Raw genomic sequence first — 15,035 nt, 5'->3', positions numbered from 1 at the left:
AATATTTGGTTCATCTAAGAACTAAGCCTGTAAGTAAGTGGCCAGCTAAAAATGAGGCTGATATTTAGAAAAGCTTGGTTAAATTTGCAGTTTTCTTTACTGAGTTGGCCAATTTCCCATTTAGTTCAGTAGTACGTAATTTATCTGGCAGGCAACAGATACTAAATGAAGATCTGCTAATAAAAAACATCGATTACAGTGATAAAGGATGAATCAGGGAATCTTATTTGTCATAAACCTTCTTAATATCCCCATTTGACAGCAAACAGAAATGCTTTTTATTTCCTGTTTATATTGAGCTAAGAGTGTGCTTTGCTAGTAATGCTGGCCTGTGCATCCTGAGGAGATAGACTGGGAGAAATCCATAACTTGTTGTCCTCAAAAAAGGGAATGCATTGTTTGGGCAGCAAGAAGAAATCTAAAAGACTCCTTAGAGCTGTTGTCACAAAAAAAAATTAATTTTTTTCATTGACAGGGGTCCAAATCCCAGCAAATTATTGAAACAGCTGTTGATACTTCAGCCTGAACAACAATTAAGTGTGTATAAAACCCTGAAATCTCACCTTGTTGAAAAGGGGATCCTGCAGCCATCTCTAAGAGGGTAGTTTGTCAAAACAGAGGACTAGAAGAAGACTCCATTTACAAGAAGCCTGTGGAAAAACATTGCAAAAGTGTGCATAAATAATGGCTAAAGGAAGAGTAGTTTGTGGTCTGGATGTTTCCTGAAATGAATGTGAATGCTATGACTTCCTACTAGGACACTAAAGACCTCTTACTCCTAAAATAATTCAAATGCTTACAAAGTAATGGTACACATGCTGTGTATTTTAGTTCCTGAGGTGGATGGCAGCAGTCTTTCTTCAGCACCCAGCCTGACAGTCTTTGTATTTAAGAAAAAATAATGAAATTCACTGTACGTTTTTAATGAGTTATTTAAAACTGTGTATCTTAGCAAATACCTTTTTGGTCTCCAATGGTTACTGAAGTGTAAACACATCAGGCAGGCAGTAACTTCTATATAGGCTGGTGCTGAAATTACTATTGGCCAGAAAACACTGGCCTGGTCAAAGAAGTACTTCAAGCCTGCTGTATCAGACTACCCATATTTACTTAATTGTTCTGAAGAGTAAACCTAGCTCTGTTTTTAATTTAACAGCTTTCTTATGAAACCATTTCATGCTTTCAAGAGAAAAGTACATTTATGGAAATACAGCTGGGCATTGAAATACAGTTGGGCAGTTCGGGCTTTGGAGCTGCCCCTTTTTTTTTTTTTTTTTTTTTTTTGTTAACATTACAGATTGTAAACAAGTGTGTACCTCCAGCAGTAGAGATTACCTGAGAAAACAGAATTCTTCAGCCCAATAAACAGATCAGAGCGAATCTGAAGCTTAAGTTCTTGGTTTCCATGGCCAGGTCAGTGTCTGAAGACAGTAATTCAAGCCTTATTCCTTGTGCCTCTTAACTGCTGTGTAGAATTGGCGTATTTCCTTCTTTTTAAAAGCACTTTGAGGTCCCAAGTAAAAAGTGAGGTTTAAGTGGTGTGTATCAGTGTGTTACTCAGTGAAGGCAGAAACGTCTATCTCATAAATGTGCACAGTGCAAGACAGGATGCATGGTTCTTTTGCTGTGTGTTATTATTTATAAAGAAGATCCTCAAGCAAGCCTGGGTGACCACAGAGGGATTCGAATGGAGAATTTTTATAGAAAGCAGCTATTCTGTAGACTTAGTGGGGTATATGAGGAGAATTGATGCTCTATGATTCTCAATCCTAGTTGTTTTACAACTTTTTTCATCATGTGACATGTCTTGATGCAAATAAAAATATGAACTTTTTTTGAAATGACAAAAATTACTCCTGTACAAACAGCACAAATGCCAATTTTATTTTTGTGAACTGTAATTTGATAAATTTCATTTTTCCAACTAACTGTAAATAAGTTTCTCCACGTACCGATGCCACATCTATGTGTGTGTATATAAATTATTAAAAGATGTGTATATATATTAAAGATTAAAATTTAAATGGTTGGTGCTACTTGAGGATACAATCATGGAGAAAATAACTTGGGTGGGTGATAAGATGTATCTGTAAAATTCAAACTGCTTTTTGTTGAACATCATGTAGCCAAGACCACCGTGCACTCTGTTTTGCACTGGGGCTTTTACAGCTTGTGTATGGAAAGGCACCCCTTTGTACATTCAACAAAATCCAGGTCTAAAGTAATTCCTGTTGATGTCAGGTATTGACAGAATTAAATTATATGTGACCTGGAGATTGCAGTACTGTATTGAAGGAACACTCCAAGAGGTGAAAAACGTCACCTGCTGCTTGTCCATCAGTGGCTCTGCGACTTGGCTGGGTTGGAGGGGGCTGAAGTTCAGCCTTTACTCCAGATAGGGCATAACCTGAAGTTAAAAGGTAGCACAGCTACCTTTGGAAAGGTGATTTAAAAAGAAGGAAAGAGAAAATGAAAGGGAAACCAAAATAGAATGTCTGCAAAACTAGCTTTTAGATGAGGCTTTGGTTATGTATGGGACTCTGGTAGATGTTATGCTAAAACGCAGCCATACTGGAGCTAGTATATTGTTATCCTGGGTATTAAAAAAAAAAATCTAAATATTTAAAAATTATACAGAGAATGTATATGTAAAAGGGTAATTGTTACTTCAGAAACTTGAAATTTTTAGTGTAATTTTATAGCATGTACAATAAGGAAGTTAAAATATATTTTAGTATTTAATACAACAGAGCATTTGAAATTAATTGCTATCTATGTGCACAATAGAAAATTCAACACTGCAGTTCTCATTTTCAATGTTAAAATGAAGATGGGAACTCACTCATCAATTTTCTCGATACAGTAACAGCTTCCTTCTGGTTTAGGCTTGGTGTAAATATGGCTGAGCAGGATCTGTCACTATGAAGTGGCATCTATGCTTGGTTACTATAAAGAGAATTTACCCCACTGGCTACTTCTGTTAGTTCAAGCATTGCAACATGATCAACAGGAAAGTTTAACTTTTTACACCATGATTCTTTTCACTTGCACTTTTGTCCCAAGTGGCTATAATTACCTGCTGAGCAAAAAAGAGAAATGTATATTCTGTAAATATTGTAAATGGTATGAGCATATAATGTCTGTTTTAGTTTGACTGTTTCAATCTTTCATTGAAGCAGGTGTTGTTAAAAAAATAAAATTGGGACAGAAGTCCTCCTGTCTTTTATTTCCTATAGCATGTACACTGGGTGGAGTTTTCTTAACAAGAATTTATATTCCTTTGTATTCCTTACATTTGTGTTCTTAATAGAGAAGTCTGCTACTAATTTCCAGCCTTTTGCCCCTCAAGGCTTCAGACCATCCTTGTCTGTTGCTGAAACTTGTACAATGTGCCTCATGTCTGAAGATATGCAAGCTTGTCATCTTTTCCTAAAGGTGCTCACTTCGACAATACTGACACGGGCCATTTGTGGTGATGATGGGGTGGCAGCTGGCAGCTACCTCTCCCTGCTTTCCTGTTTCTTCCCTTTTAAGTCTTGGATCTGAAGCCCTTCACCTCCTGCAGCCTCAAACAAGCCAGGTAGGAAATGCATCTTATTTCTAAATTACACAGACTGTAACATCTGTTGAATACTCACCATCAGCCAGTTGTGGGCGTGCTGTGCACCTCCTTGCATTTTAGAAAACTTGTGGAGAAGCACAGAGCTTTCCTGTCGTCTGCCTCTACTTCCTAATGGTCTTCCGAGGAAAGGAAGGTGAAAGTTAGCAGTGAGTTTTCTCCTGCTAAACAGATAATGTTTGGGACTGTTACTTTCACAGTCCTTTTGCCCAGCTGGTACTATTTACCTGCATGTAGCTAAGTTGCAATTGCCCTTTCTCTTGCAAGTAGTTTCCCAATTATAAAATGGATATCCAGTTCCTTGTTTAGCAATTTCAAATTGCATTAACTTAGGCATGAGTCCTATATCTGACAGGATGCCAGAAACAGGTGGGAATGTGTCGCCCATAAACACACACCACATTTAGGTTGGAAAATACCCTTGAGAAGATCGAATACAGCCATTAGCCCAGCACTCCAAGTCCTCCATTAATGTACAGCTGAGTACTACAGACAGTGTGATTTGTTCATTCGGTATGTACTGCACCCTGACTTCCCAATATTGATGCTTGTTCCTTGATGAATTACAGGACACCTTTTGATCCGTAAAGGAACAGGTGAGAAAGACTGGTATTATAAGGATTTTGTTAGCATGAACATACCCTTTGTAAGTGAGTGTGTAAAGGCAACATATTCTCACAGGGAAGTCAAGGTGTAAAGTTTCAGCCCCATTTAATTGCCACCAGGTGACTTGCACCTGTCTGTGTCGAGCTGCAGTAGCAGTAGTTTGCTTCCTCACGTGGTTGCTGCTCCCATGTGAAGTGACTGGGCCAGTTGTCCCCAGCACAGCAGGAACTTGAGTTTTGAGCTAGTCCCACGCAGAGTTTTCAGAGCAAGAGGCTGGATTTTCACTCTGCTGTTGGGACCCTGCTCTTTGATTGCAGGAAGTGAAATACTTGTGCTATCTGGCAGATATCATGCACACCTCTAAAGAAAACATACCCAGAGCTCTAATTGCCCAATCGTGGCTTATATTACCTACCTAACTGGGGCTTATCATTGGGGGTTGTATGTACTTGGAGGGTGTGTGTAGCTCTGCATACTTTGACCTTGTTTCTGATGTGACAAACTATGATACAAGCATAGGCTATCCTGGGACTGGGAGAAAAGCAAGCTCCGCCAGACTCCATGCTGTGTCATGTCCAGCTGCCCCAAAACAAGTTTCTGACTTCAAATTCAGATGGAAGCAAACTTACAGAGCATGTTTCCTGGACCAGCTGGTCCCATGGACACTAAGGATGAGACAGCCACACTCCTGAGTCAAGTGTTGCCCCAGCAAGGGCAGGCCGGCCCAGCTGTCATGGGGAGCAGCACACAGGCCAGGCCAGCACCACCACACCCACAAGCACTGCCCATGCACCATCCACTCCTTCCTGGGAAGAGCCCTCAGTGCCAGGAGTGCAGGCAGGAGCTTGTGTGATGTCCATGCAGCCCCTTGGAGACAGATCTCCTCCCCTGTCCCCGGCATGATGGCAACAACAATCTCTGTTCAGGAGGATGCTCAGGGCTGTGTGCAGGGTGTTCCTTGGCACCCACAGCCCATGGGAGCAGGAGCAGCAGTGCCCTGCTCCCAGCGCCAGGCAGGTGCCTGGAGACGGCTGCTCCGAGCCTCAGCAGGGTCTTCTGAGAGAGTGACACGGGGAGGCACAGCAGGGATGGATGCAGGGACAGTGCCTCAGGTATCTGGCTGTCCCCAGGCCATCCCGCTGCCAGGCTATTCCTGGCCATGGCTTTGTGAGACCAACCTATGGTTCCCCTTCAGACACACTATGATTAGATCTCGTTCGTTTTTATCACACATATTCTGCAAATAGATTGTGTTTTGTATGTATTTGTATATAATGTTATACTTTTTCTTCAATAAAACTGTCAGTTTAGCCCAATTAACTGAGTTGTGTGCATAAAAAATATTGATTCAAATACAAAAAGCTGAGAAAAAGTACAGTTTTACATTTCAGAGGGTATTTTTATTACCTCTAAGGAGGTGACAGCTCCTGCAGGCATCAGAACTGTCTTATAGTTCTTGTATCTGCTTAAGAAAGAGCTGCTGCAGCAGGAGGGCAAGGAGCAGCTCTTGCCTCCCTGACATGGTCTTGGTGGCTCCATGGGAGACCCAGGCAAGTAAGTGCCATGGACAGGATGGGGTGGCATGGGACAGGATGGGACAGGCAGATGAGCCTCCCTCCGCCCAGGGCCAGCCACTGTGCCGCACCACCACAGCCCCGCGAGTATAAAGCATGTTTGCACTACACTGAGACATCCTCAATAGACAATGCCAGTATGTGGCCTAGCATAAGCTGAAAATTATGAAGTCAGAAGAGTATTTGGAGTGTCCTAAGGAAGGCTCTGGCCTTATGCTTTTGGTGCCAACTGCTTAGTGTCAGTGTTGGACACAGGACACTAAGGTGAGGCTTGGTCGGATTGAGTACACCCCATTTTTAATGGATCCTCCTTTTCTTCTCTAACAGTTCATCTCTCTTCTTAAGCTCAGTTTGTAAGACTTAAACAGTGTTTGGCTAAATAATAAGTGTGTGTCACCTGCAAACAGCCACACTTTGTGGACCCGGTTTTGTGGCAATTACTCACACTGAACTAGTTTTTCCCCTCTTTTGAACAGAGTGGTCCAAAGAAACAGACTTTACTTTTTCCACAAGCATTTCACCAGGTACCTGCGTGAGGCACAGGACCTAAAACCTCTCCCGGGCTGGACCACGGTGCCACTAGGGGTCCCCACCGCCCGCGCATCCCGCCGCATTCTTCCTCATCCCGCCTCATCCCACTCCCTCCCGGCGCGGCGGGAGGCGCAGCGGCAGGACGCGCCTGGCTGCCGGGAAGCGGGATCGGGAGATTAGGGAGATCTTATCACTCTCTACAGCTACCTGAAAGAAAAGTGTAGCGAGGTGGGGGTGAATGTCTTCTCCCAAGTAGCAAGCAATAGGATGACTTACACCAGGGGAGATACAGCTTGGGTATTAGGAAACTTTCTTCACCGAAAGAATAGCAGGGAACAGCTAGCCATGGTAGAGGTCACAGGAGTAAAGGACTGCTTCTACTGGGCAAAGCTGTGTCTCAGCAGACTTCCAGTTGCACCAGGGATACACTATTTTGAGGCTAGAAAACTGGATGTCCTGATGTGTTTGGGGACTTCAGGATAATCTTGGTAACAGGTAATTTTTAAAATGTTTATAATAATTGGATGCTTCAGAATGGGGAGCTGGTAGAGTCAGCTGCAGAAAACTTCCTGTACCTCCTAGAGCACCTTAAATTTCTGGTCAGAATACAGTGTCTTTTGGTACTGTGATTTATAGTGACGTACCTCCTGCTGCTGAACAGAGAACAAATTCTCTCTTGAGAGCCAAGCAAGGATTATCATTCCCTCCACAACCAGCACCGGGGCAGGGATACAGCCATCACCCCTCCTTGTCTACTCCAGAGTACAACAGTGGCCAGCTCAGGTTCCAGTCTCCTTGTTGTCTCTAGAGAGCACCTCTGTACTGTCAGGAATGAGACCCTGTCTCCCACAGTGGCTGTTTGTAGCAGAATTCTGTGATGTGGAGGTTGTCCAAGAAGGAAACTCCATGTTTAGTTATCCTAAAGGGCAAGGCATTTACCTCCCAACTCCCGGTGCTCTCTCTGTCTTGGGAAGCAAACATGTCTTTCTGGTCTCTTCTGGAAAAAGCTGTCATTGGCAGATGCTGCATGCCAAGCACCTTAGAGGGGAGGAGGATGTGGAAGGCTGTGATCCTGGTTTGGTGTGTTCAGGATAAGCACAGATCTTGCAGGCTAACCTCAGGCTGAAAGAGACCATGTTTTGAGTGGTCCCAGAAGCAGAAATTGGTGAACCTGGGGAGCTTTAATCTGAAAGCTTGTAGGCATTTGTGTTGTCAAAAACCTTCAGGATTAGCTAGCTAGGAATCCTGCAGAACACATATCTGGATTTGGGTATTTAAATACCCCCTAACCTTTCTGTTTGTCTGAGCAAAAGTGCCTTCAAATGTATTTTGAGATTATGGCTTCCAAAACATGCAGCAAAGGCTAAATTAAACTCTAGATTTCCCATTAACTGGAGCAGGCTAAATCAAAACATACCATGTTGATCTGAAAGACTTTTTTTTATCTAGATGGATTTTCTCCTAAGGGCTTTTATACCCAGGCACTTCAGCAAAGTGGCCAAATTGCCACCACCCCATGCAATCAGTAGTACTTCAAGGCTAAGCATAGCTAGCAAATAGAAAGAAAACATTTAGGTTTTCAACTTGGGCTCAAAGCTATCTGACACCTTGTTACTAAACAGTTTTTCCCACACTTGAACAGCCCTCCTCTCTTCAGGAAAAATGAATTTCCAAACCTGTCCCAAGCTAGCTAATTTCAGCTTCAAACAAAAACTAGGGAGGCCACTTGGTAAAGTGAATGGAGGTGAGGGGAAGCTTTTCTTCTTCAGTTTGCAGCATCCTTGGCTCTTCTAATGCCAGATGTACTTTCAAAAGCATTATGTAAATTTGACCTTAGCCTGCTCAGTTGTAAACTGACAAATTATAGTCATTATGCAACGAAAGTAATTTCACATTGCAGAAATACGTGTTTACAAACTCTTCCTATCCAAAGGGAAAAGTAAGGCATAGCTATAAAAGAAGTTGATTAAAATCTTAGTGGGCGACATGGACAGTGGGATTGAGAGCACCCTCAGCAAGTTTGCCAGTGACACCAAGTTGTGTGGTGTGGTGGACACACTGGAGGGAAAGGATGATGTCCAAATGGACCTGGACAGACTTGAGAGGTTGGGCCCATGTGGACCTTATGAAGTTTAACAAGGCCGAGTGCGAGATCCTGCACCTGGGTCAGGGCAATCCCAAGCACAAGTACAGGCTGGGCAGCAGAGTGATTGAGAGCAGCCCTGAGAAGAAGAACTGGGGTATTGGTGGATGAGAAACTTGACGTGACCCAGCAATGTGCACTTGCAGCCCAGAAAGCCAAATGTGTCCTGGGCTGCATGAAAAGCAACACAGGAAGCAGGTATAGAGAGGTGATTCTGTTCCTCTTCTCTGTTCTCCTAAGACCCCACATTGAGTACTGTGTCCCCAACATGAGAAGGACATGGAATTGTTGGAGGGAGTCTAGAGGATGTCACAAAGATCATCAGAGGGCTGGAGCACCTCTCCTATGAAAACAGGCTGAGAGAGTTGGGGTTGCTCAGTCTGGAGAAGAGAAGGCTCTGAGGAGGCCTTCTAGCAGCCTTCCAGTATCTAAAAGGGCTACAGGAGAGATGAAGAAGGACATTTTACAATGGCATGTAGCGATTGAAAAAGGAGGAATGGCTTTAAATATCCCATGCCTGGAAGCATTCAAGGCCAGGTTGGATGGGACTTAGAGCCCCCTGCTAGGATGGCATGGAAAAGAGTGCTAGTCTGTAGGCGTTGGTGTATTTGACCTCATTTTAAACCAAGGACAAAGTCCTCTAAAACTTTGGCTAGAAGACAACGTAGTATTTGCCTTCTGCCTTCTCTTAAACAATTTGTTAGCACTGGGGTTATCATGTTTATTCATCTGGTATGCAGCAAATGTAATGCCACCCTTTTTGAACAGAGGCTGTAAGACAGAAAAAATCAGCTTGTAGATTTCTGCTACTTTTAAGCTTTTTTCCCTGAAAACCCATGTACAGCAGAACAAAAGAATGGCCTGTCTGCTGCAGGTGGCATTGTCCCCAGCCACCAGATCACAAAGTGTAAATCTCTAGGAGAAAGCCTTAAGTAATTTTTTATTTATTTACAGTCTAGAAACTCACCACAAAAGGTCAGAAGAAAGCATATGTCAGCATCAGACAAGGTCCCTTTGTGTACTTCATGGCTGGTTTTTAATTTGTGCAGAGATCTGGTATGACTTCAGCACAAGGATGATGTATTCAAGCCACTGATAACACTAACTACAAACCAATTCTTCTGGTTCATGGTTGTTTGGTTTGGTTTTGTGGCCAGAGCATCTCTATACTCACAGTATGTGAAAAAGGTCCCAATTGTCTGATAATCTTGACGTCCCTGGGCTAAAAACTTTGAAAACTTGTAAAACAGATTTAATTGAGAGCAATTTTGTCCAGTCTCTTTCATTCCTGCCCCTTCCCTGTTTAAGGGCTCATTTAAAAACAATCAAAAAGGAATGCTGCCCAAGAAACACCGGGTTTTTCTTAACTGCCTCACCTGGAAGTTATCTCTTAGCTGTGCTGTAAGATAGAAACAGCTTCCAATTTACACACTCCCATGCTTGAAAACTTCCACAGGTGAGCATTTATGCTCAGTGATGTTTGTTTTCATGCCATTGCCAGACAAAGATATTTGGAAAGGGAGAACTTTGAAAGCCTCCCTGGAAGAATCTTAAGAGGCAAGAATCTAAGAAGTGTAACTGAGCAATGATTTTTACGTGATGTAGCCCTCCAGCGCTAAAATTCAAAGCAAGCAAACCACCACGAGGGTGCAGTGGTAAGGCAGCCTTTGCTGGCAGCGGCAGAAAGCTTTAATTCGCTGCTCCTGTTCTAAGGGATCAGATGAGGATCTTTACATCGGCTCAATTAAGGAAATAATTTAAACATAATTAACTTGAGCTAACACTGAAACACTTGGGAACATGATGGTGTTCAATGCAAGGGGAGGTTTAAGTTGCTCTTTATCAGAGATGTGATATTACTGTTTGAATTAAGACAAGATTTAATTAAACTTGACCTAAGTGAGACTACAGTTGGGTGAATAACATTACATTTGCTCAGACTGTACTTTGGTGCACTCCTAGAGAGGAGAAGGACTTAACTACTGTTTTACTGAGGATTAATATAGTGACTTTAAAAAAAATTATTATTAAATGATGTGCAACTTCTCTATTGCTTAAGCCTGGTTCTCACATTCTTCTTTCAGTGATTGTTCTTTGGGAAAATGCATTATAAACCAACCTTCTCACCATTCAGCTTTGTTCTCTAGCCATCACTAAACAGGTTATTTTATATTTGCCTTTTTAGATATGCTGTAAAGATGGATTTTTTTTTTTGGGGGGGGGGGGTGTTAATTGTTTTTATTTAAAAAAACACACACAAAACCCTAAAGCAGAAATCTCTACAGCAAGACTTTTGAGGAGAAACCTGGAAATCAATGCATTCACATTGAGAGAGACTGATAGCTGAATGCAGTATTTTGAAAAAGAGTACTTGTGTCCTGACTAAAAAACTAGAATATATTATAGAATATATTTTGGTAGCTCAAATGAAACCTTTCTCCTTTAGACAAAAGGACCGAGCTTGATGCTTTACCTGCTCCCAATGTCTGTAGAGAACAGCCCTTGCTTCCACAAAACCAGACTAGCTGTTTTGAACACTGATTTGACAAGTACAGTAAGAGAGGGGAGGAGGAAGTTTGTTTGTGTGCCTGTCCCCAGAAGAAGCTACTTGCAGCTTCAGACAAGATACTGATTCCCTCTCCTCTTGCACTGCCTGCAACCTACACCCCTCCTGCAGGATCCACCTGCTTAGCTGTGAAACACAGATTGTGCCAGGCATCTCCTCTGCCAGGTATTGTAAAAAAAACCTCAAAGTAGAGCCAGAAGCTTGAGAATGGGGTTTTTTTGGGTGTTAGGTGCTGAACGTCCTCATGTTCCAGCCACCCTGAAGGCAAGCCTGCAGCCCCTGGCACTGAGGATGGCCACCCACCTGGTGGTCCCACAGAGCCACGAGCACCTGATCCAACACCCACCCAAGTCAAAAGAATGCAGTATAATGCCTAAATTAGCTGTATTCACAGACCAAACTCCCCAAACCTGAGGGAAAGATGACACTTTGCCAGAACTAGCTATTTAAAACACCAAGTGAGTTTCTACCTTATGACTCCATCTAGGTGCAACAACTTGAAAATCAAGTAATCTACTGAGGTGCCACATCTTTTTCACAAGAGCTTGCAAATGTCTGCTGCAATTTTGAGGCAGACCATCTTTCTTAATTGGCCACTTCTGCTCCCCACCTGCTCATTGAACCAAAAAAAAAGCAGAAAAAAAAGGCTTTTCTGTGTTTTGGAAATGTGATAGATTAAGCAGATGAAGGTTTTTCTATATGGATTGAGATAAACTGAAGTGAAAGCAGTTAAGCAAAACAGCCAACTCTGAGATCTGTCTCCATGATCAGGAAGGAGCACACAGCATTTCCCAGCTGAAGCTGGCCAGCCTGGTTGGACCTGCCCAAGCACACAAATTATATCTTCAGGCCATCTCCATTATTTTCCCTCAACTTAGAAAATGCTCCCATCCCTCAAATGCTCTGTCCCCTTCCTGGCACCTGTCTCTTGCAAGCAGCTCTCACCCCCTGCAATCCACCTTCAAAAAAAGCCCCTCTGCATCCTGTTGGACACAATCCCTCTTGCTCTGAATCGCTTTGTGGAATTAAGACAAGGAGAATCTGGCCTGAGTTTAGCCTTCTGGCTGGTGGTGAGAAGGTGCTGGGATGCTCTGTAGGCTGGAGATGGTGTTTGGTGAGCTGGGGCTACTATGTGGCCATGTTGCATTGTCCTGGAAACAGCGAGAAAGCCCTGCACTGGAGGCTGCTTCACAAATGGCTGCTGGTGGCAATAGGACATCTGGAAACCACGTGGAAGCTGCAGATGGTGGAAATGTGGTACGTGGGAAGCATGCGAATTGCTCAGTAAGCCTCTAGGAACAGTGATGGAAACTCCTACATGGTAGAGATCTTCTCTGGGTGTCTCAGGAAGGATTTTATCATCACACTGCAAGCTAGAGCTTATGCAAAAAATATCAACGTTATTTCTGGATAGGGAGATTGAGTCACCTTTCAATTTTAGGAATTCTGCTGGGCAGTTTGTGCGACAGAGCAGTAGGAATAGAATGGCAATCATAGGCCATGTAATACAATCCCTGACAGCAGGTACAACTATACCACCAAGTCCTGATGACTAAGCAACCTTGAATTTAGAAGCTTTTTTACTGCTGGAAAGTTGTCACAGAAATGTGATTCTCAGAGTATTAGGAGTCAGTCACGTGAGCCAATATAAGTTGAGTTTTTTGGTTTTCCTTGTCTTTAGACAGTCATGGAGGAAAAGACAAATCATGTAACATAACATTGTATTAATTTTTTCCCCCCAAGTAATATGTCCTGTTTAAGATTGCATATAAAGGTTAAAGTCCCTTAAATCAATCCAATACTATGAGTCTACCACAAATTCTGTTCTTAGCATGAATTCGACTCACAACACGAGATGTTGTTCTCAGCTTTAGTCCTAGCAGTTGTTTAAATTTGCTTCATTTTTCCCTTTCAGTCATTGTGGTAGTAGAGTCTAGGCTGAAGACCACTTCATAGGGGTCTTATCCGCAAACCTGCAATAGATATGCTTGAGAACCGGTGTGATTCCCAGGTGAGGAGAATGAGAAGACTCTGAGGGTGATCCCCTGGTGAGAGGAAATGAGAAGAATCTGGTGAGTCTATATCACAGAGGCTGAAGGCCAGCAGCTTTTTTCCTGCAGCTCTTATCTCTGACCAAAGGTGAGTAATTTTGGTAATAATTCAATATTGTGTCACAAATCATAGAAAAAACTAGATCAAAGACTTCCTTATGAGGGATAATTGAGGTTTTGGTGACCAAAAGATTGGCACCTCTTGAAGATGCTGGAGAGTGGAATTACTGCAACTGTCTCTGCAAGCATAACCTTCTACCTCTTTGGCTTTTGCAAGAGCAGCTAAGCAGGGCAGTCCTCTTCTCCTAAAAATGTGGTTTGTGCCTTTCCCTCAAAAGAGACAGAAAAATCTCCTTGCATGATTTCTCATTAGGTGATAGGGAGAAGGGACAGCTGAAGTGTTTTCTGCACAGGTCCATCTCCATAACAATTAGAAGCAATTGAATTGATGTTCATTATTTTCCTCATAGATATCACTCCTTTACCTTGATTTCCTTCCTGTAGCCTCTGCTGGAAAATGTAATGTTTCAGATGTACTAGTGGATACTCCCACTAACCAGCTAGGAGAGGTTATTCAAGCTCGGTTGGCTACTTCCCAGAACACAGATTTTGCAGGAATTGCCATCTCTTTGCTCAGTTGTGTCAGTCAGCATTTTATGCTGATGACTCAACAAGAGAATATCCCCGTGCCTTTCTGGTCAGTGCCTGAATGAGAAAATAAAAGCCAGTTGCAGGGTTTGCAGGTTATCTCTTCAGAGGGCACAGGAGGAAGTGATGAGGAGAGAGAGAGAGTGAGCAAATCTGTTGAGAGGAAAGATTTGTGCTCCTAATGAAGGAATACTCTCAGGAAGAGTTTATGGGAAGAGACTGTTTCCCAGGAGCCTTCATTGGATGTTTCGAGAGAGCAGGGTGGCTCATGAAGAGCCAGCAAGTGTGCAATAACACTCAAGACAGTCTTGTGTCAAAGGCCCATGAAATTCTGGAGGGCCCTGCACTTGTTTTCCTATTGCTGACAATGTACAAAGCTGTCGGGTGTTTTGAGGAAGAAAGGATCACATGATGGAGGAGAATAGATGAGAGGATTAAAATGAATATGCAAGCTAGTTTGTGGACTTTTTGATCAGCTGATTTAGTGGGGAAAAAAAAAAGCAAGCTTAAAATCATGCAGGGAAACTGCTGCCTTTCAAACTGAAGTCTTATTTTCAGACATGTTATCCATCAGCAATCAAATTTAAGTGCATGTGTTAGCCACAAACATTGTTGGCATGAATGTGCATCTGGCAAAGCAGTGTTCAAACCCCATCCTGTGTGATCAACCATGTGGCTGACTTGAACTTCAGAAGGGGATTACATCAAGCTGCAACCACTTCTGCTTCAAGGGGTAGCTGTGGGGTCTGGTTCATTTTCAGAAGCTGACATTCTACATCTGACAGTGGCAATTGGGTGCTGAGAGAAGAAACTATTATTTTAGGTAGCATTTATGTACGAAAAATTTAAATAAAAAGTGTAAGGAAGATGATGCCCACATACTGAGCTGATGGCAGTTTTACTATGGGATATTTGCACACATCTTCTTCCAGAACTGGTTAAGCATCCTTTTTGCCTATCAAAAAAACTTCTTTGCAAAAGCTGGTTGGCTAAAGTGATGACATAAAAAAGCCATGAGTTACTGCTTTCCTCTTGGGACTGAAGGCAAAGTGCCATTTTTACATGTTTAAAGGAGCATATGTTACTGCACAGATGGACAATGGTGCTGACAGATAATTATCTGCACCCATCTGCATAAATCAAGGAAAAGCTAAGACATGCTACATCTTTCTCTTAGCCCTGCAATGGAGGTTTTGCAACACATGAGTGCACTGAGCAATGATTGTAGACCAATGGCTAAATTATTCTGGGTTTGTAAGGAAATCTCATGGTATCGTGGCAACCTGGTCCCAGAGGT

At 42.7% G+C, this 15,035-nt stretch overlaps 1 protein-coding gene across 1 annotated transcript in view; it reads left to right on the top strand.

Moving 5' to 3' along the window:
- CDS1 (CDP-diacylglycerol synthase 1) overlaps window positions 1-3,233 on the top strand; it is a 29,602-nt gene extending 26,369 nt beyond the window's left edge. The window contains exon 13 of the mRNA XM_032109553.1: window positions 476-3,233. Within this exon, the coding sequence (XP_031965444.1) occupies window positions 476-605 (130 nt within the window). The 3' untranslated portion in view covers window positions 606-3,233. The remainder of the gene's footprint in view (window positions 1-475) is intronic.
- Window positions 3,234-15,035: the final 11,802 nt, after the last annotated feature.

The sequence above is a fragment of the Corvus moneduloides genome, chromosome 5 (assembly GCF_009650955.1).
Source record: "Corvus moneduloides isolate bCorMon1 chromosome 5, bCorMon1.pri, whole genome shotgun sequence".
NCBI classification, from domain to species: Eukaryota; Metazoa; Chordata; class Aves; order Passeriformes; family Corvidae; genus Corvus; species Corvus moneduloides.
Note: the sequence above shows the minus strand (reverse complement) of the source record. Positions and strands in the feature narration are given on the sequence as shown.